This window comes from Haematobia irritans, chromosome 2, assembly GCF_050003625.1.
Source record: "Haematobia irritans isolate KBUSLIRL chromosome 2, ASM5000362v1, whole genome shotgun sequence".
Lineage (NCBI taxonomy): Eukaryota > Metazoa > Arthropoda > Insecta > Diptera > Muscidae > Haematobia > Haematobia irritans.
In genome coordinates, this window is record NC_134398.1 from 224,960,798 (window position 1) to 224,983,261 (window position 22,464).

Here is a 22,464-nt window from a genome sequence, read left to right on the forward strand (position 1 = left end):
TTTGGATAAGAGCCAATTTCACGTGCGGATTATGGAAATATTTTATTTTTATTATTATCTTCTAAAAACATACCTTTCGTCCCTGTAATGGATAAATAATAAATAAAATAAAAGTTTCAAAAAAATATCCTACAAATAAAGGAATAAAAATTATGTTTTAAAATCAATGTTGGGTTAAATTGACCCAAGGAGTGCACAATGGTTAAATAAAAACCTTGCGACAAGTTTGAATTTAAACCTGTCAAACGTAGTCTCTGGAGTATAATAGAATAATAACATAATGATGTAATCTGATTCGGGAATCGAATAAACTCAGAGTATAAAACTGCATAACCCTTTCCGACCGTGTACGCACAATTGTGCGGGTAAGTTTAAGTCTCTATAATTTGTTTAATATATAACGTACTGCGATAAGAGCGGCAAAAAAATAATTGTGTATGCTCTCTCTTTGTCTAAGAATGTGAAGAACCGTTATAAATATTTGTTTTTCATATTAATTTTGTAGATTCAGTAGTGTACTTTGCGTATTTGTAAAAATGAGTGGAAGAGGTAAGTTTGCAAATAAATTAAAATTATTTAAATTGTGGAATATTTCATCAAACAAGTGTTTTCAATAAGAAAACATATTAAATATTGTATGCAAACAGTAACTTCGTGATTATTTTGTGTTTTTTGATATTTTTACGTCCGGGCTTTTACCGGAATTTACGGGACTGCAACAATTGTGCGTATCCTGAAAAAACAGGATACAGGATCAAACTGAACAAATTTAATAATTTAAAATGTTCTATGTACACATAAATAACAGAATTCAAAAATTTAGGAAAATCTATGACGTGGATCGGCTATAGGTCGGAAAGGGTTAAATGTACGGTATGCTATCAACATATCAAGCATATTGCTGTCCACCTTGGTCTATTAACAATAATCTGTGTGAGCTTCGTCTAAATTTTAGCAAATTAGGATATTTTTTGGAAAGAATGGTATTAAGGTGTAGCAACATTATAAAGATATGGGTAGTTTCCACCACAAGAAATGAACCAAAAACAATGTTTAGGGCTATTTTCAAAGAGATTATGTATTAAGCCGAGTCTTAGAATTATGGTTTAAATAAAGTGTGTTTGTATGACCCCTTTTGCTCCTTCATTATGGTTCTGAATCGGCTTTTTTTAAGAGCATCCATGACATATTATCTTTACCTGGATCTCTAAAATTGCGCGAATAGAAAAGAACATCCAATTATCCTACAATAAGTTGCATTTACTTTAATGATAGGCTGAATAAATCCGATTGAAGAGCAGTCATGCTCATATTATCACTTCAGGTGGAAAAATACTTTAACTGATTTCTGCTTTGGTGCAATATTATGTGTCTTTTAAAAACTATGAATTTACCTTCAGCTTGTTTTTCAATAGATCATGGAATCTTTTCAGACCTTAGCAAAAAAATCAAAACTATTCGTAGTACCCCCATTCTCTTTCATGAATATTTTTATTTGCCAAATAATAAAATGTATAAGGAGAAAAAAACGGAAATATAATTAAGGTACGTACATATAAATATTAGTGTAAAAGAAATGTAAATGTAATAATACAATAAAATAAAAAAATCTATAAAATAAATTAAGCAAACAAAAAACATGGATTGAAACATTTTCCATTACTTTCCAAATACTTGATCACTTCCTAAATTATGCATATATTAGAGATGCAGCAAAAAATTGACAAAAACTGTGGCTATGGTTTTTGGTTGTAGAACTTTTTGATTTTGTTTTCTTTATTTTAGAATAAATATTTTTTAAAAGTTTTCCTTTTATCAAAAGTGATTTTTCTTTTTAATATCTCTTATGCGTTAATGATTATAAGTTTAGCAAAGTTTTTTTCTTTTTTGATTTATTGGCATTTCAATTTCTTTCTTAATAATCTGTGTATGAGTGGTTTCTGTGGAAAACGACGATAATGAATGTGAAGTGATGGTGCGCATGTGCATATCTCAGATGTCTGATGGCTTAACCAAGGCTATCGACACAAACAGTCTTCAATGTCTTGCCACTAATTGTGGTCTTAAACTGTTCTGGCAAAGGCAATTCAGTCTGTAATATAAAAAAGAGAAACCATGAGTAAGGATATGTATAGCCAACAAATCAGTTTTGCAACAAAATACTTACATAATCTCCATTGTCGTCAGCAGGAAGCATCACATTCATTTCAGACGATTTAGAACTTACAATCTCAACACCCATGGAGTCCTTGGACAAATACATTTGGCAACCATCGGTTTTATCGATCGAAATTGTGGGTACATTGCCTAAAACTTGCATTTGCACAGATTGGCAGTTAACAAATTCAACTGAAGCCACTACCGAATCGAAGAGTAGAGAACATTTCTTGCAGGAATCAAAGACGACATTGTTAACTTTTCCCTTAACTGTTAGAGTGGAGCCTTCACATTTGAATACATAGACCACATTGTTCATTTCAGCATTTTCAACAATCAAATTTGGATTATTTTTCTGGTATTCAATAATCCATTTCTTGCCATCTCTGGTGAATACTGGGGGCTTGGCGACTGCAACGGCAGGAGCTTTTGAAACCGAACCAAATTGTGTGGGAGTTTTGAAGGGAGCCGGTCCAGTGCGTAGCGTTGGATTTTTATGTGTTTGCATATCTGCGGTAACCTTTTTCAAATCTGTGGGAGAAAGCTTAGAATGCGAACTAGACTAATATTGTTGTGAAACCTACTTCTGGTGATATTTTCGCCTTGATTAATTTCTGCAAATAAAGCACTACGCTCATCACCACCATCCAAGCCCATGTTAGCCAAATCGAATGTTGGTGGTGGTGGAGGTGGAGGGCAGGCTCCCATTGGTGGTGGTGGAGGAACAGCGCCACCGGCAGGAGCAGATCCTTTTCCAGACCAGACTAAACCAGTAGTGTGGTATTGCTTAATAAACTGCTGCAATTCCGTTAAGGTTTGTACCCAAGCACGGGCCCATTCCACATGTGTGGCATCCTTCTCCTTCCATTCTTTCAAAACACGATTTGTGTAGAACTGGCCAGCATCATTCATTTCCTTGACATGAGGACCAGGGGTAGGTGACTAGAAGTTTGTTTAGAAAGATAGGATTTATAAAATACATTTTCTTTTGACAGGAGAAATTACTTACCACACAAACCCAACCCAAGGCTGGAATACTTTCACTTATGGCCGACAAATGATTGAAGAACGGTGAAGCACGATTCTTTTCACGGAAATCTTGTATAGCGGTAATTTGGTCTGATGTCGGTTTCAATAATTCCATTTGTTTGCTTTGGTCTGGCTGGGAGCACTGGGTGGCTAAGGTAACATATGCCAATTGAGCACTGTAAAGTAAAGTAGCAAAGAAGGTTTTTTTTAACAAAGTCCTGCATAACAAACACCTTTGACAAATTCTTACTCAAAAGCCTTTTTCACAAATTCAGCGTGTTTGGCAACATCTCCTCCAATTTTACTTGACAAGGCCAAATATTGGGCCAGCGAACCATTGACAATATCTTGATAACCCAAAACACTCATACTGAGTTCTAAAGGAGGTGGTGGTGGGGGAAGTGAAGAAAAATCGTCTATGACCGTGGGTATATTTTCAAAACTACCTTCCGATGACTGTCCTTGACTGTGACGTTCGTTGATACGACCCAAAGACTCTTCAATACGTTCAATGCGTTGATTAAGTTTTTCTGTTTGTTCGTTAACGCTCAAATTTTCCACAATCCCCGCTGCAGGTGGTGATAATTCAACACTAGCACGTTTCTGTTCCAAAACAGTATCAAAGGTACGATTGGCAATATCCAATTCACGAGCACTTATCGAACGTTCTAAACGCTCAACAAGTTTCTCTAAGCGATTGATCAGTATTTCAAGATTTTCTGCAACCGAAGGCTTAAGAGCAGGATCACAATCTAAAGAAAGATGGAGAGAAGAGATTATTAATCGTACGTAATGATAAGGAAAACAAAAACACGAAAAATAAAATAAAAATTAAATATAAAAATCTATAAACTGTATATGGGATAAAAGTGCAAGCTGAAAGGGTTATATAATCATGCTGGTATTAAAAATTGGTAACGTTAATTCACTAGTGCATCCTTGACAACAATAGAAAAAATTTTAGCCATGTAAAAGTATTGATTGCAATTTTCACCTATTGAGACAAAGAATTCCAAAGCTCTTCACGGTACAATTGTAAATTATTCAACATAAAACTAATTTTGTAATTTTTTTTGCATTCATTTACATAGAATCGTCTATACTCAATTATATCCTTAAGCCAGGTTTGTTTTTTTTTCTAAAGTAATATTCCTTTACATCTTACAATACTTTCGTATTTCCTTTACACATTACAAGAACCCCCAGCATCAGTCAACTTTTCGTATTTTTCATAAAATAAATAAATGAGTTTAAAAATTCGAAGATCAAATTTGGAAAGATCGAAATTCTACGCTTGGAATTTCTACAAAATCCACTCTTAGAATTACTAAAAAAATTCCACCTTTGATGTGCACGATAGATTCGAGTAAAAGAAACCTCAGATTGACAAACTTTTGCATATCTTGAAACACGCATGTTTTTATCTTTTTTTTTTTTGCTAAAGAAGTTAAATGAAGCAAAAGTCAGTGACAAGATCAAATAATGGAGCCATATAGCCAGACGTTCATGTACTTGTTAAAAGGTAAAATACTATGTCGACTTCCATGATTGTTGGATGAAAAATTAGGTTACAAAAGAATTCTAGAACGCATACATTTTTCCATTTTATTTCGAGGGCTATTATTAATAATTTTGAATACAATCTTAAGGAAATAGCGTATCATAGAATCTCAAGAAAATCTGTATGGCAAATCTGGGGTTCGAGATAATTGATTGAAACTACATAGAGAAGTTTTGAAATCCTCAGAATTCTACCAGCATTACTGAGAAGAGACAAAACACAGCCGAAAAATTACTGGGGTTCGGTTCGAAACTGGGATTGCACCCATTACCTTTTGTATACAAGACAGGTATGCGAATTATAGGATGGTCACGACTAATAGATTTCACTTTAATTATACCACGTCAACTTTTTACTGCATGCCCATCTATTTTTAACAAACCAAACTTTATTGACAATGATACACTTGATACAAACGGAATTTAATTTCGTTTCAAAAATATTTTGTGGTTGTATTTCTATAATAACATAATGTAACATAAGAAATATAATTTCACTGACTCAAATTTCTATTTTTTTTTAATCTATTTATAGATTGATAAAATTTTTCAACCAGAGTCTCCATAAAAAAAAACTAATGTGTGAATGCTTTTGTAGCTTTGATTTAGATCATGGCCACTCTTAACCCATCAAATTATGAATTCTATGAAATTATAGTTTGACAATATTCCTTCAGTGTGTTTTTCAAACTTATAAAAATGTTAGCATTTATGGAAGAATATAGTATCTTTATTTTTCAAGATTCTCTGACATTTATACCATCTATCTGGAGTACATACACCTCTCTGCCACTATACATTACTCATTTTTATCTCATTGTTTACCTGGATTATTGCAATTTTTTATATCGTGAATAATTAAAGTTCTGCCATAGCAAGAACTAAGTGATTGACCCATTAACTTTAGGTAGAAACACACCTTAGAACTGTTTTCAGTTCTATATGTGAGGTGGTGGTTTTAAAATAGAAATTAAAAAGAAACACTACACCATTTGATTTTCAATTTACTAAAGGCAAAGACATATTTACGACTTTTTCTATGAAAATACTACACTCAAGTTACGTTTTTGTTCACAAGACATCCGCTGAATAATATCTCGCTTATGGAAAAAAATGATTTTAACGCTACGGTAGCTACGGCTGATTCATTACAAATGTTTTCTTCTTTTTTTTAATGTACAAAACACTCGATTGATGACAATAATGTTTCGTTGATATGTACGTACAAAATATCCCCATATAAAACAAAAATACATACAGTGGATCAAAGCCGATACGAAGTAATAGCGGGAAATATTTATCTCCAAAAAGTCTATATTCTATTCAATTCAATTTTTGATACGATTTAATGATTCATCGTTAAATATGTATCAAACAGCTTGTTTAAAGCTTTCTCAAATTATCTACTGGCAAACGTATATAACAGCTGTGCTTTTTGTAACCAATTTGAATGGTTGGAATGTTTAAACTTTTATACACTCAAATTGACCCACTGTGAAGTGAATTGTGTTTGATTGTATTCTTTTGTTTTACAAGTATTGCTGCTGTGGTGCCCAGTAGTAATTATTACACACATAAGCCAAACAAAATCATGAAAATTTCTCATCTGTTTTTAGTTTATACGTGGGTTGGACAAACAATTTTGAGGGCAAGGTGAAGTGTGTCATAATTCTAGAAAATTTTCTAAGGTTATTGAATTTTGGAGATTTGTTGTAATAATTAAATTTTGATTAAAGCAGTAAATGTTTGTGATCAGAATCAGTCTTAGACTTATTGAAAATTTGCAAACGTTAACTCGGAACTTTTTGATTGTTTTTTTATTTAGAAAATACGATTTTTCAAAACTTTGGAAAAGTCTTATTTCTACTATTTCTATTATTGAAAAGTACAATTTTGACACACGCGGATTTTCGAATTGTGTACACTGCATGTCGCATGGTGTACAAGTCGAAGCGAATAAGAGATAAATCTTGAAAATTGTATGTTGTACGGCAAAAATTGGAAATTTTTTACTCACCGGCTGCGTTTTCTCTCATAAACTGTCGCAATAAATTCTTAATATTATATGATGATCATAAAACAATAATATGTCGTGGGTGGAATTTGCTAGGGAGGTTCACAGTAATACCCTTTTATGAGCCATAAAAATCATTGGTAGGTATCCATTAGAAATTTTCAATTGAAATATATCCTTTCACGCGCTGATTGACACCATGTTACCCTATCAAGTTTAAACCAACTTTTTCGTTAGAAGTCGTTTAGTCAAAGTCAAAGGATGATTAGTCTACTTTGAGAATACCAAATGTCGATTTGAGTCGATTTTCAAAGATATCAAAAGTCGATTAGTGGAATTGGAAGATTACGTAAAGTCGACTTAGATTTTCCGATAACTTTGGCGTCCTCATGCTGGATTTTAAACTCGAATAATATCATAGACCAAGAGATGTATATGTTAGATACCTCAAGTCAATACATAAAGATTTTGCTGTTTGCAGTGCGCATACGATTCACTCCATTTTTTCATCTGAATGGGCACAAATTTATTCTCCTTTAGATATTTTGTGTGTTTTCAATGAAGAAATCACAGAAAATAAATAAATATTGTAGAAGGCGTCATCTACGGAGTGCATACAAACCAAGATCAGTGTGAATTGACTTGAGACCAGGGCTGCCAATTTTGCCGATTTATCGGCATTTTCACGATTTTTTACTCAAAAAATAGCAAATGCAGATTTTCCGATTTTTGCCCCAAAAATGACGATATAGCTCAAAAGAGCCCCCAAAAGTGAGAATTAAAATCAAATGCATTCAGGGGCCAAATCACCGCATTCGTCACCGAATTGTTTCGTATCGAGAAACATTTCGATCGCTGTAAAATTTTGGATCACCGCATTCGATCGTAATTTATTTTGTCTACTACTTTTTTACATTGCTGTAAACATATGGTAATAAGAAATTGGAAGCAAAAGATGATTTCAAAAGAACTTTTTGTGATCAAAATATGTACATGTGTAAAAATTATTAGAAAATCCATGTGTTTTTGTTTTCCTCGTCTTCGGATTCAGAGGATGAGTACAAAGTGGCATTAATAAGGAAAAACATTCGAGTCAAAATCAGTCGTTTGTCTGAGGTGCATTGCCTGTAACTGATTCTATTTTGAAGTGAGTGCTTTTAACTAATTGTGTTTGTAACATCCATAGATTTAAAAGACGATTTCGTCTGTCAAAAGAAGCTTTTAAATATGTTCTTGAAAAACGAGTTTTTTTGAAGCGGCTACTGAACAAAATATATAAATAATACTTCCATTTTCACCAACTACTTGTTTCTTTTTGTTTACATTGTTTCTGCTCAAAAATTACTACATATTTCGTTTTCGATAGCATGCTACCTATCGTGTTCAACTTCGAGTAGAAACAATTCGATAACGACTTCGGTGATTCGCGTAAACTACATTACGACGACGAAGTACTCGATTTCGGCTGCGGTGATTTGGCCCCAGTTGTCAGATAGAGAAATTGAAAGTTTTTTGCTAGAGACTTCATACATGTAAGAGCCGGAGGAAAGAGACCTCCCAAGGCAGACTAGGGTAGTTTTAGCCTCAATTCCTATTTATCAGTGATTGATAGCAGCGTAGCTGACATATGTCCAATTTGCAACCAAGGGCCACACGACACGCGTCATCTTTTCTCTTGCCCAGCTAAACCAACCCGACTTACCGCCAGGTCACTCTGGACGCACCCCACCTTGGTCGCAGAGTTCCAAGATCTAGTCACAAGCTGAAGTACCAAAGCGTATAACATAAAAATGGATGAAATCACAATAAACTGTTACAACAACAAGAGCTATCCCTCATTTTATATCTACAGTATTAGTATCACGGTTGCCACTCGTGCCAAAAATAATCCACCAAAATTTTTCAGACAATTTAAAAAAAATTAAACAAAAAAAAAAAAATATTTTGAAATTGTTGAACAAATTTTTGTGGTTAGTATATACAAAAATATTTTTTTATTCGGCAGAAATGTTTTATATTGAATTTATAGAATTTTTTGTTTTTAATTTTATTTCTACAGAAAAAGTTGGCAAAATTGTATTTCTATAGAAAATTTCGTCAAAATTTTATTTCTATAGAAAATGTTGTCAAAGTTGTATTTCTATAAAAATGTCAAATTTTATTTCTATTGAAAAATTTGCCAAAATGTTATTTCTATAGAAAATTTTGTCAGAATTTTATTTCTATAGAAAATTTCGTCAAAACTTTATATCTGTAGAAAGTTGTTGCACATTTTTATTTCTATAGAAAATTTCGTCAACATTTTATTTCTGTAGAAGATTTTGTTAAAATTGTATTTCTATAGAAAATTGTAACTCAATCAATAAGAGTTTTATGGTCAAATTTTAGAAAATCGTGCAACATATACGTAAATATTAAATATCTTTATTTTTATTTTTAAATAAAAATCTTACTGAATTAGTAACTATATATTAAAAAATTATTTTTTTATAATTTTTGGAATTGCATAACATATCATTGCACACAAATGTTTTTTATGTTACTTTTATACAAATTTGAATTCATTATGGTTTTGTTGTTGAAATTCGTAGTTATGTGTGTTAATTTTCTGTTCTTTATATAAAATAAATACTTTTGTTTTTAACCAAAAAATTAGTTTGATTTTAATTTTTTGACTATTTCTCAAATGGCAGTGACGATTACGACGATTTCTACGGAAAAAAATGACGATTTTATATATGACGAAATTATATTAGCGGTATTATAGTACGTATATGCAGAATATATTTGGTGTCTGCTTTAGTATTAAAACATTCTGAGTTAATTTTTTTTGGCGAATTTTTATTTCACATCAAATCTTCCAATAAGAAACCCCCAAAATTATTAAACGGCCTACTGTCTTTATCTATAACAATAAAAAATTTATATATATATTTACGTCATACACACACATAAAATAAATAGAATTCTCGAAATAAATGGTTTTTCGAAATTAATAGATAATTATGGACTATATACAAAATTTAGGCTAACACACTTGAGGCGCACATACTTGTTTTAGAAGTATGGAATGAGATTTTTTTTAATTCAAGAACACTTTAATTTTATTCCGCTTTGAATTTATTTTCCAGTAACTGTGACGACAGGTAGCACCACAAATTCTGGAAGCTTAAGTTGGGTTCACACTTCAAAGATATTTGTATATATAAACGAATGCCAAGAATGTCATTCGTAACGATAGTTAAGCTAACAGGTTGCGGTGATAAGATAAGACAAATTTATGTGATTAATAGAAAGAAGAAAAAAATAGAAACATGCAAATAATTGAAAATGAGTCATGACAATAACTATTTCATGGTGGTGATTCAAACAAGTGATAGGGAAGAAACACGAAGGAGGTGTACAAAAGACAATTTCCTTATCATTTTAATATTTGATTGAAATTATTTAAATAGCTTTCTTGAAGTGTTGGTTTAATTTTTCACAGAGCTGGGTTATTTTAAAATTTGACAACTGGGTTTATTGTACACTGTGATTTATCATAGTTTTCATTCAATGTGGAATTTTAATTTTATTGTATATCGGCTGGTGGTATAGAAAACATTTTTGTTAATAAACGAAATTGTTTGGCATATTGTGTGGGCAGTGTGGCAAAACTACATCCACCTTACCAACAAAATAACAAATTGAGCTAAAATAAAACAAAAACCAACTGAAACAAAGCCAAAACATTTCACATTGTTAATGGTAAACAAAACTACGTAAAGGCAAACGGAAACGCTGGCATCTCATTGTGGGAAAAACTAAAGACTAAAGATAGTATAATATTGAAAAAAAATTTTTTTTGGTTTTTTGTAATCACCTCCCCCACGTTGAATATGTGGTGGTGGCACACAATGCGTAGTCGAAGATGCTGCAGTTTCAAATGCAAATTGGGGCAGAAAACGTGTACTGTGACCGACGGCAGCTTGGGCTGCACGCAATAAATCTTCATAAAGCCGTTGTCGTTTTAGTTCAAGCTCATCGCGTCCAACTGGTGTTACAGGTGGTTCAGTACAACCTCTATAAATAACCAGAAATTTTGTTTAACAGTACATTTCGGTTAACATGAGTTAATAATGCTTAATTCTTTTTATTCCTTTCGATTCCAATGTCCATATTTACTATTTATTATGTGATCACAAACCAAAAAAAAAAAAAAAAATTAAATAAAATAAAAAAATTGATCAACAATAAATAAAATAAAGCTATATTCTCGTCTATTGTATTTACTGACCTATTATTATTTGAATAAAATATTTTAAGAAATATAGTTTGCGACATAAAACGACAAGAATTTGGGCAACATTTGCTTTCGATGTTTATACACAAAACGCAGAAATATTTATCTAAAGTATTTGTTCGTTTTTAGCATTTTCATTTTCGCAAAATTTTCCCTTATTTTTATACTTTTTTGTTTAAATATCGTCCTTATAAAATATAAAACCAAACCTATTTTGCGAAAAAGAAAATTCCAATTGAAAATGCAGAAAGCAAAAACGAAAACGAAAAGTGATATATCTACGATTTGTAGAGGAAACTGCCTGAAAAATAAAAATATGCTGATTTCGGATATTGAGTGATAGGAGCTTCTCTGCTATCGATGAGTATGGTCCAATTCCTTATCATCCCAATTATAAATGCCGTCCGAGTACAGTAAGGTTTAATAGCCATGGTCGTGTGTTATCGAATAACGATTAACCGAATGGACGTCCAGAAATAAGATCTCTTTAAAGTTGATCCAAGAAGACTATCAAATATTTTAATTGCCTATGGCAACATATTGAACTAGCCTCGTGTGACTTATAGTCGTCCATATGAGGGCGTACCAACAGCCGAGCACCTACTTCATTGGTATCTGCTTCATTAAATTAGAAATCAATTTTTTGATTTTTTAACAGCGACGACTAAATATTTTGTAAAAAGGATTGAACAATTTTCGCTGACCTTTGCAGTAATTTTCTTTTGCTGGCAAAACTTTAATACGTGAAAATACAAAATAAAAATTCAGATTTTGAAATTAACTATGTAATAAGAAAAGTAACCTGAAATCAAACGGATTTTAGGAAACAAAGGACAACAATGAAAACGTGAACTAGGGTCTGAACCTTAGATGCGCAACATTGGAATCGAAGTTACTTGTATGTCAAAATTTATCCACAAACAAATTGAAAATCTATATTACATTTCATGTATGCGTTCATCATTAAACCATTCCGGCAAACCATGTGAATATGCTAGCGATTCCGATACAATGTCATCGTTATCATCATCGCGCTCAATATAGGGCGCACACATGCTATCACGTTTTGGCGGTGGCAATGAATCGGAAAATACATCGTCTTCCTCATCACCCACAGACGCCGACTGATCTGCCAGCAGCGATATCGGCGGTAATGGTTCCGGTTCTATAATTTCTGCATGAACACTAATGTTGACACGCTTTTTAATTGACTGTTGCGTAGAATTGTGACGTGATAGGCATGATTTTGTGGGTACATTATTTTGCTGATGATTGCTTTTGAAGTTGGTGTTGGTTAAAACAGAAGTATCATTACTTGTTGAATGGTTTGCAAGCTGTATAGTGGATGCCGTACTTTCATCTTCTGTCGTTGGAGCGCTGGTAGAAGTAGTCGCTGTTGTTATCGTTGTATTAGACGACAGACTTGAATTAGTACGTTCAATTTTAGTGTGTGTTAGATCCTCATCATTACCGCATGAAATATTTGTTATATTGGATTGAACTGTATCATCACGTTTGTTTTCTTTATCATGATAATGAATATCATGCTGTTGAAATGTCCCATTATTAACTGGAAAATGAATTCATTTGAATTTTTATTGAAAGTCAAAAAGAAACAAAAAGCTTCGAACCAAAGATGTAAATACAATTAAAAATCCATAATATTTGTATGATAAATCTCCGGTAGAGAAAAAGTAAAAGAATGCCATTTTTTGCATAATAGAAACTTATAAATTAAAAATTTAGATAATTTTATTTAATTTTTTTTTATCAAAATAGAAACACAAACCATTTATATCATCCTTTATCGTATGGCTTATAGCTTCGATAGGCAAAGATGGTCCCTCCTCTTTAATATTCGATGATACGATTTTTGGCGATGCCTCTTCGACTTTGCTGTTGACACCATTATCATCTTGTGTATTTTTGTCATTCGCAATATCATTACCATTCACTTTATCATTGTTGATATCTGTATTTGCTATGGAATTCGTTGTAGCTTTTAAATCGTCCGTCGTTGTTTTACCATTTTCAATGGTAATCGTTGGTATTATTAGATTTTTATTTTCATTTGAGGTTGTATTGTTTTTTATGTCCTCATCGGTTTGATTATCACCAGTAATTTCGTTAGATTTTTTCGATTTTTTTGGATTTGCGCGGCAACAGGAAAACATTTTTGACAATCTTTGGTTTTATTTTTACTACACTTTACTATTAATGAATCAAAATATTGATATTAATTATTCTAGTAGCTTAATGTTATAGAGCGGAGCTTTTCAATGGACCTGTTAACCTGACTATAGTGGTTTAGGATATAAATAAACGCATTTAGAGAACCATTCAAAGCAGCCGAATATAATTTCTATACGATTGACAGTCCTATGTTAAGCCTTTAATCAACAAGAGCGTGGCGATATGAATGCAATGGTGTCAAAAGGTTCAGTTTGATATTTTACATACTACTGTACACTCACTATCTCAATCTCAAAAAGGGCAACATCTACCACTCTTATACAAGTACTCGACTATTGCTAACAGCTTGGCACAAGCGTCTAAAATAAGCACAAAAGAGAAATGTCCTTTTAATACTCATAAAAGAATCTTCTAATATGAATCTCTATGCTGTTCGTTCTTGGATGAGAAACTAGGTCAAGCCGGGGCATTGCAAAATGAAAAGTAAAAGACCGGGCGAAAGGAGAAAACGCAATTCATAAACAAGAACTTCTGGTTTTATCAATAGAACATCGTTTTCACGTGGCTACACGCCCAAATATTAACTGGGAGGGAGACTAAAGTGCCTTTGTGACTGGGAGAAGAAAATTTTCATTATTTTGTATTTTTTTTATTTTTCAACCTCGCCCAGAAATATAAAATAATATCGATAAAATGAATGATGGTGAGGCGGAATGATATCATTTGTTCTATGAGTTTTGATTATATTTCAATTGGCAAAATTCGTATAAAAACATTACGTGTGGGGGGTTAAGGAAAAATGTTTCTAAATGGAATCAATACACTTGCCGCTTTCAGTTGGTGGTCAATCCTTTATATAGGAGGGGTATTGTATATTATTTTTGTACACAAATCTAAACATTATAAAAAACACATTAATATTTCAATCTGTATGTAGATGTATACACACACACCATCTTTATAATCATCATCATCATCTCTAGTTGAATGTAAAACAAAATCTATTTTAAGACGATTCATATTCTTGTATATATATATTTTTCTCTCCATTATTTTCTAGATTCTATTTAATAATCCCATTTTTGAAAAAAAATCATATATATTTTCATAATTTTTTTTTTTTTTTTGAATGGGCGCCAAGTCTCCCTCTAACTCAATATTAAGTTGGCCTACAACCATATATTATTCAATAGCTTTAGGTTAAGAGTTTTTATGTTTGGATAGGGATTTTAAAGGACCAACTCCCTTAATTAATGACATCATTCTTTATCACTTTCATTTGAAAACACACATTCAATTTAATTTCACTTTTTTTATTTTAAAGTTTTCTTTGACGGTGTGGTTTTTCCATGCGTTTTTTAAAGTATTTGGAAAAAAATATTTTATCGATTGTAGAGATAGTAACCAACTATTGCGGCACGGCACGTTTGGATATTAAATTAAGTAAAACTTGTTTACTTATTACAAACGCCAAAGTTGTAGTGAAACACAACCATTTATGAAATTAATGAAAGAGCATGTATTTTTCGCAAAGAGATGCTGCGTTCGTTAACTGCTGCGGCTGTTGCTGATAATATTGATAAAAGGTGGATGTTTGTGTTCGCTTGTTTTTTTTTTTTTTTTTTTTGGAGGCAGTAAAGCAAGCGGCCGCTGCTCTTTAGTTCGTTAAAGCTGGGCGGCTGCTGTTTTTACCATTACTAATATTTTTAGTTAAGTGGGAACAGTGGAGCGTCACGTATATATATATAACAATGCATTGAATACGTATGGTTTAACTTTGCAAACAGAGAAGAGAAAGTTTGGAAAATTATCTTAGTGAAGAGTCCCCGGGGAAAAGGCTTCAAACCTTTGCAAATCCGAATTAATTCAATTTATAAATACATAACAATTTTTGAATTTTCAACGTTTAAAGAGTACGCTTTACCTATACGAACTGAATGAAACAATTTTCAGGATCTATAACTTGGGCCTTTTATTGCCGTGTAACAGTAACAACATATCCCTTAGTCAACATGCGCAAGTTTTCACTCTCTCATTTCATCTCACTCATCATCACATAGCCCCATGGCAAACAACAGTTTGCAGACTCTGTTAAATAACATAAGGCTAGGTCCTATTATTCGATTCTCTTCTATTAGCTAGCCGACCCTTTTCATTTATTATGGAGCCATATAATGCCCATTAAATTCTTAGTTCCTTTTTGCTCTAGTAACACACATGATATGTCCGAATGTTTTTTTTTTTTGTCTTGTTATCTTTATATTGAAGAGAAGACTTATTCCAAAGCACACGCACGCACAATGACCACCGACACCACTACCACACCTTGTGACTTTAGTTTAACGCAAAAAAACGAAATGGCAAAAGAAAACCTCCACACACATGGACGTTTAAAAAAATACTAAATTATTTTAAAATTTCGAAATAGTAAAATGTTTATCATTTTGCGGGAAAAAATATGAAGACAAATCATTTACAAAAACAAAAAGTAATTTTTATGATAAACTGAGGAGGCATATTAAGCAAGGTACAACATATCTATCCATGTATAAAAATGTACGCGCCAAACAGGAAAAGCAAAAATTCCATAATGCTAAACAAACCAAATGCGATACGTATACAACGCATAGCTTATATTGGCCATATAGTTGGCTAGTAGTAGCATAACACTTATGGACAACGACACGCAAATTGTTTAGGTTAGATGACGGACCAAACCCCTCAAAAGCTCCTTTAGACATTTTGACCATAATATCATTAAGGCCTCGGCGAACTGTAAATACCACTGTCAATATCGATGGTAAAGTAATACTTTGCATGCACGTTTTCCTCAGTGCTTACTTCACCTACCTTTCTCAAAAATAGGGCTGGAACATTAGGTGGCTAATTAAAATGTAGACTGCAAAATTCATATGTGACATTAACCTTTAGAAAAAAATTTAATGATAATTTGGCAACATAATTTATGCTTCCCGTGCCCATCTAAAAATATATCGAAAAAGGCGAGGTACTATTAACACTTTTATTAATGGCCATTGTACTTTATTGGAATGTGCCGAAATTTTGTTCATATAATAGAAATTGATCAAAATAGGAAATAACATGCAAACGTTTTTTGCGCCACAGCTTAGCAGCAGCTAACTGTAGGTCTGGCATAAAAACATTTTTATAGAAAATATGGTTAGCATACAGAATTCATGGATATGGGTTGTGATAGATGTATTTACTATATAGTGATTGGTACATATGTTATAGGCATACATCGTACAGAGATGCCAACCACAGCAGCAGTGGCTCATCAGACTATTGCGACCGCCGACATCTCCCGCACAACAATATCCCCGCCGCTGCATCTAACACCCAATATTTGTGTAACAATATTGAACAGATAGGAATTGAGTCCTTTAATTGGCATTATAACTGGGCATAGCATACTTAGGGAACATATTGTAAGAATGGATCTTAAAGATGATGACATTTGTATATGGTATCTGGATCCGGAAGTTATGGAAAACTCGAATCACTTACTGTGCAATTGTCCTACATTATCTTTTAGAAGAAAAAAATTGACTCCTTTTTCTTTCACCGATCTGCGGGAGTGGAGTGCCTTCATCAGAGCCTCTGGTTGGATGTTTTAAACCTCTTTAAGGAAGACGAATAAATGTAAGTTCTTTTCGAGGAATCATAGTGGACCTATAGCTGTCTAAGTGGACAAATCGACCTAATATGAATAAATAGTGTGCGTGAATATTTTTATCGTAAATGCGTGAGCATGATTGAAACTTCACTCAAGTACACACATCTAAGATATTCCATTGTGAGAGTTTCTCATAAATTATAACAAAAAAATTAATCATTTGTTAAGATTGTATGTTATGGTATAAAATAAAAAGTATGGTAAAGTAAAAAATCACGTGAATATATTTTAGTATAATTTATTTACGTGCATTGACCGCTAACAACCATCTTTTATGGTCTAGATCAACATAAGTTTAAAAAAAGTATACATATACACATACTGTGTCATTTAATAAGGAAACTAGCCGAGCAGGACGGCGGCTATGGAAGACCGAAAAAATACAAATCAAACTCAATACCCGAACGTTCGTGCACATGTGCCACGGCATGGCTATTCATAACTATTTTGGCTTAGACAACAAAAGTGGTTAGCTGAGCAAAAGCGATGCACTTTTTTGCCAACACGAAAGAGAAACAATAATCTAAGCAATGTTGCTATGTTAAATACATGTTCATTTTTAAACACAAGTGAAATATTTCATCATTCGCTTTGGTAAGAAATTAGTAGATGAAAATCCTTAACCATAACCATCTACATTTCGATTCAAACATCTTTTTATTGCAATTTTCTTTTTCTTATCAGAAAAACAGCATGAATGCTTATTATGATTGTGAGATTGTGATTTTTTAATAGTTTTCTCAAAATACCAAATATCGTTTTGTTTTTGAGATGTTACTAATTAGATGCAAGTAATAATTATTTCTGACATACACTTATAGAAGTAAGAAGTTAAAAATTTAAATACCACGTTAAAATGATTTGCAGTCTCCAATATCTCTTAACAAAATTTGTTAACCATGATTCTTATAATAAACATCTGTGCTGAAGGACAAACGTGCCCTCATGAAAAAATTATTTCTGCTTTGGAAACAATGTTCAACTTGGTCCCAGCAAAAAAATTTGGAAGTTCTTCCAAAGGCACAACTTTAAAAGCACTTCCAGAAGATGCACTCCCAATGATGTTCTTTATTTTAACTACCAAGGAAGTTCTTTTAATTCAATTTTTTATAACTTGGTTTGTTCATACTTTTAATGGATAATTTTAATTTTTTTTTGTTTCAAATAGGTTAAAAACAGAGTAAGAATTCATAAAATGGTACAAATCATTTAAATTTTGTCGACAAAAATGCTAAATCCAATCTGAAAAAATTGTGAATTTTTGAAAATATTTGAGGTGAAACGTTTCCGACAAGCGTTAGATTCTATTAAAAATGATAAAAAATTATAAAAAATATTTATTTGACAAAAAATCACAGAATTTTTTAATATTTCACCCAAAACATTGAATTCAGATCACACCTAAAGAAGTGATGCAAATTCAGTGCAACGGCTGTTGAAATGGAGGACTTCCGTCCTATGACAAGCCCATGTTAAATTCATCGCTTCTGCGTCAATTTTGCACCACTTCCGGATCCAAAAAGAACATTTTCATTACTTTTTTGGCGACGCTTTTTTTGCTGGGGTATTGGACACACACAGATACCATATGAGACATCTGTGGATTATTTTCATAAAATGTAGACTTTTTCACAAGTTGGAAAAAGTTTCTCATAAATTGCCCGAATAAAATTAGTTAATATGGTTTTATTTATTCAAATTGAAATTAAATTGCTGCAAATAAATAAATAAATACCATCACAAAACAGTTTCCCCTATCTGATACGCAAGACTTGGTATTATTCGAAAAACAAAATGATTTCATGATATTCCAAAATGTATAATTAACATGTAATAAAGACGACTTTTTGTCAAAAAAAATCAAATCGCGTCAAATCGACTATTCGATTTTTGTTGTTGTTCAAATGGTTGAAAATACATTAAAAAGTTGAAACACCACTTCTCACTAAACGCTAAAGCCCATAGATCTTTCCAGAAAGTCGAATATTTACAAAAGTCGAATGTCGACTTTTTCACATTTTAAGATAATCGAAGTTTCGATTTTCCTTATGAACTTAGAGCAGCAATAAGCTATGAGAAAATGGAATTAAAAATATATCGAAGTTTCTATTTTCTTTATGAACTTAGAGCAGCAATAAGCTATGAGAAAATGGAATTACCTCACAGTTATTACCACAAGTTATTCTACCTTGATTTTTTTATGTCGTTCTCAATTTTCTACTATGGCAGCAAGAACGATTTATTTACCACACGCATTTCTGGCGAGAATTCCTTTTCGTCTTAATCACTTACAGATCCCTACGTCAAGCAAATATCAAAAATGGTCTAAACGAAATATCACAAAGTAATTTCCAAAGGAGTATCTGATACTACTGGGTTAATATGTCATCGTGTTGTTTTCGGATAATTTAATGTACTAATTGATAACTTCAAATATGGCAAAAAATCGGGACCAAATGAAAGGTTAGGTTAGGTGGCAGCCCGATGTATCAGGCTCACTTAGACTATTCAGTCCATTGTGATACCACATTGGTGAACTTCTCTCTTATCACTGAGTGCTGCCCGATTCCATGTTAAGCTCAATGACAAGGGACCTCCTTTTTATAGCCGAGTCCGAACGGCGTTCCACATTGCAGTGAAACCATTACTGAGGTGGGATAATCCACCGCTGAAAAAGTTTTTGGTGTTCGATCGAAGCAGGAATCGAACCCACGACCTTGTGTATGCAAGGCGGGCATGCTAACCATTGCACCACGGTGGCTCTCAATATTATTACACAGTAACAATATATCCTAAGCTTAGACTTCAGCATAAAAAAATTAAAACTAAATTCATTAAAAATAAATAAATACACATCACCGTACATATTCCCAAATCTAATACACAAGACTCGATATTATTCAAGTAGTAGAATTAAGAATGTATAATTGGTAATCAGCCCCTAGTTAGCAACAAAAAACTTAAAGAAAGTTCAAAATAGAAATAGTCCAGTCTTCACAAAGTTTTGCAGAAAAAATGGACATTAGGCTTTGAAATAGTCATATATTTTAAGCCGAAAAACATTACTACATTGGGAGAAAATACGTAGAGAATAGGGCAATACATTCCAGCACCGAGCAATTCTAACAACAAAAGACCGCATATAAAAATAATTCCTCACAAGAGGATGAGGCCGCCAAATATGTCGACTCAAATTTAGCCGCCAATTAATCAAAAACATTGATTTAAATATGAAACATGTACTAACAATTGTTGTATTTTTGACAAAAATTTGAACGTTCCACCCACAATCAGTCATTATTAAGATGCTATAATAATTTTGCAAAAATTTAGCTCAGAGAATTTTAATGAAATGTAAATTTGATTGTCAAATTGCCAACAAAAATGGGCTTCAGTCACTGGGTAGAATTCCTTAATCTTATTTTTCGATTTCGGTTTGTTACTATTTTACTGCAACAACAAATCGAAATATATTTGTGGAGACATTGCTGAATTCATCTGATTGGAGAATGATCACACATTGTCTTGTTTGTAGTCAACAACAATTACTGTGATAACTGAGACTAGTTTTAAGGATACAACAACAATTCTAACAATAAATATTGACTATCATAAGCTTGACCGCAATGAAAATTGTAGTCAGCTGATACCTCGAAATAAATTTACTGCAAGAACTTATATTGAAAATGGTGAAAGTCATACATTGATCTAAAATAATAAATAAACAATCAATCAGAGATGAGTCAGTTGAATTAGAAACCCCTTCAAGATTTTGCATAAAACCGGTATTCTGAAATACATTTTAATAAGCAATTCGTTTGTCTTTTGTTGTAGTATATAGGAACTACGTCTAAATGAAATGTGAGTCATAGAAAGCACACATACATATTGGTACCAAAACCGCAGTTGTCATAATTATAGTTTAGTCGTCCAAATAAAATGCAAGGTTCTCAAAAATTGTTCTTTATTCGAAATGGTGATATCCTATATGGCTTCGTTTTAAAGTATTATTGGTCCACGCTTTTTCCCATTTGTTGATTTCATCTTCGGAGATTCTCTAATATTAAATATATGCTCCAAAGGCTTCAATCTACACGATAATAAACAATAGCAAGAAACCCATAATATGTACAAAAACTTGCATATATATAAATCGATAGTGCTCATTAATCTTCACAGATGATGAAACCTGGTTGACCAGAAAAGCATACATACGTACAATAAATGTAATTGCACCCGTATGTGCTTAGAAGAAATTAGCAATAAAAAAAGAATTGCAAAAAGTGTTATACCTCTTGCAACTACAATAATAAGGCACAATGATTTCTTCTTTTCATTTCCTACAAGATAACAGCTGGCTCATATACACATACAAACGTACCATATTTATCTTTGCATTATGTATGTATGTACATACGCATATATAAACATACGTTTTGGCATACATTATGGGGACTTTTGGAACCACCATGATTTTCATTTTTCATCTGAAAGGAACACGCCTACGTTTTCACTTCCACATTTGTCGCCTGCTTCACATACACTTTGACGGTATATATATATACTTTGGCAGTATGTAATAGAAAATAATTAAAAATAATACTCTTGTCGATTTTTGTTTTTGAATAATTTGACGACAGATAGAGATGAAATTCAGCCACCACCCATTAATAATTTCCTCCAATAAACTCCCCTCCCAATTGACTCCCACCAACAAACAAGACCGAACGCAATAACACAGCCGGCTTTTCATATTCCAATACTACGTATGTACATCATTATTTTTAGACCATTGGCTAATTTCAATGGCTGGTTAACTTTTTTGCACTGCACTTTTTTCCCATCGTTTTTTATAGATAAGATTAATTTAGCAAAAAAAAAAACAGAAGACTCACCTAAATCAGATTGGCTAATATCCGCAATGAATAAGAACGACAAACAAAAATTGCAATTGCAAACCCAGTTTCTGAAAAAACAAACCAATACTGCCTGATAATATGAGGTGTAACTTTCTTCGTTATACAGCTCATATTTGCTACAATCGTTATCGTTATTAGAAATCGATTTCGGCTAAGGTCGATAATCGATGTAGTGTTGCCATGATTTATAACGACTCGTTATGAATTGTTCAGACGCTAGGTATAATGCGCTTTATGCGATTTACAGACTATCAGTTATACCGGACGACAGTGCTCGTGTCGAACATATCCCATATAATGTGCACATTATAAGTTAAGTCCGAAGGCATAATCGATACTGCTGCATGTTTATGGGATCGATAACACATTTACCGATTATTTAGTCATCGCCGAAAAGTCGCATCGATCCGACACAATGTAAGATTCCTTACAAACACCGACATTCCGTCCGGAATAACTGATAGTCTGTAAAGCGCATTACAGATTATCAGTTATACCGGACGATAGTGCTCGTGTCGAACATATCCCATATAATGTGCACATTATAAGTTAAGTCCGAAGGCATAATCGATACTGCTGCATGTTTATGGGATCGATAACACATTTACCGATT

At 32.7% G+C, this 22,464-nt stretch overlaps 1 protein-coding gene across 5 annotated transcripts; it reads right to left on the minus strand.

Annotated features, from left to right (window-relative positions):
* Window positions 1–1,472: 1,472 nt before the first annotated feature.
* On the minus strand, window positions 1,473–21,928 carry capt (adenylyl cyclase-associated protein 1). Of its 5 annotated transcripts, XM_075297627.1 has the most exons (8): window positions 12,832–13,231; window positions 11,985–12,612; window positions 10,623–10,822; window positions 3,437–3,938; window positions 3,167–3,362; window positions 2,742–3,099; window positions 2,168–2,688; window positions 1,473–2,092 (listed from the first exon to the last, which is right to left on the minus strand). In XM_075297627.1, the coding sequence occupies exons 1-8, from the start codon at window positions 13,214–13,216 to the stop codon at window positions 2,009–2,011; spliced, it is 2,874 nt and encodes a 957-aa protein (XP_075153742.1). In that variant the 5' UTR covers window positions 13,217–13,231; the 3' UTR covers window positions 1,473–2,008. The 5 variants fall into 5 exon arrangements, with proteins under 5 accessions (XP_075153742.1, XP_075153746.1, XP_075153743.1 ...); XM_075297631.1 differs by lacking the exons at window positions 10,623–10,822; window positions 11,985–12,612; window positions 12,832–13,231 and adding an exon at window positions 21,828–21,928; XM_075297628.1 differs by lacking the exons at window positions 10,623–10,822; window positions 11,985–12,612.
* Between the last annotated feature and the right edge of the window lie 536 nt (window positions 21,929–22,464).

Bases quoted from the DNA above. Each gene is read 5' to 3' on its own strand.
- capt (XM_075297627.1), bottom strand. From the start codon at position 13,216: ATGTTTTCCTGTTGCCGCGCAAATCCAAAAAAATCGAAAAAATCTAAC. The intron at 12,613-12,831 runs GTTTGTGTTTCT...TTCATTTTCCAG, and splicing joins GATAAAGGATGATATAAATG to TTAATAATGGGACATTTCAA. The intron at 2,093-2,167 runs GTAAGTATTTTG...TTTATATTACAG, and splicing joins CTGACGACAATGGAGATTAT to ACTGAATTGCCTTTGCCAGA.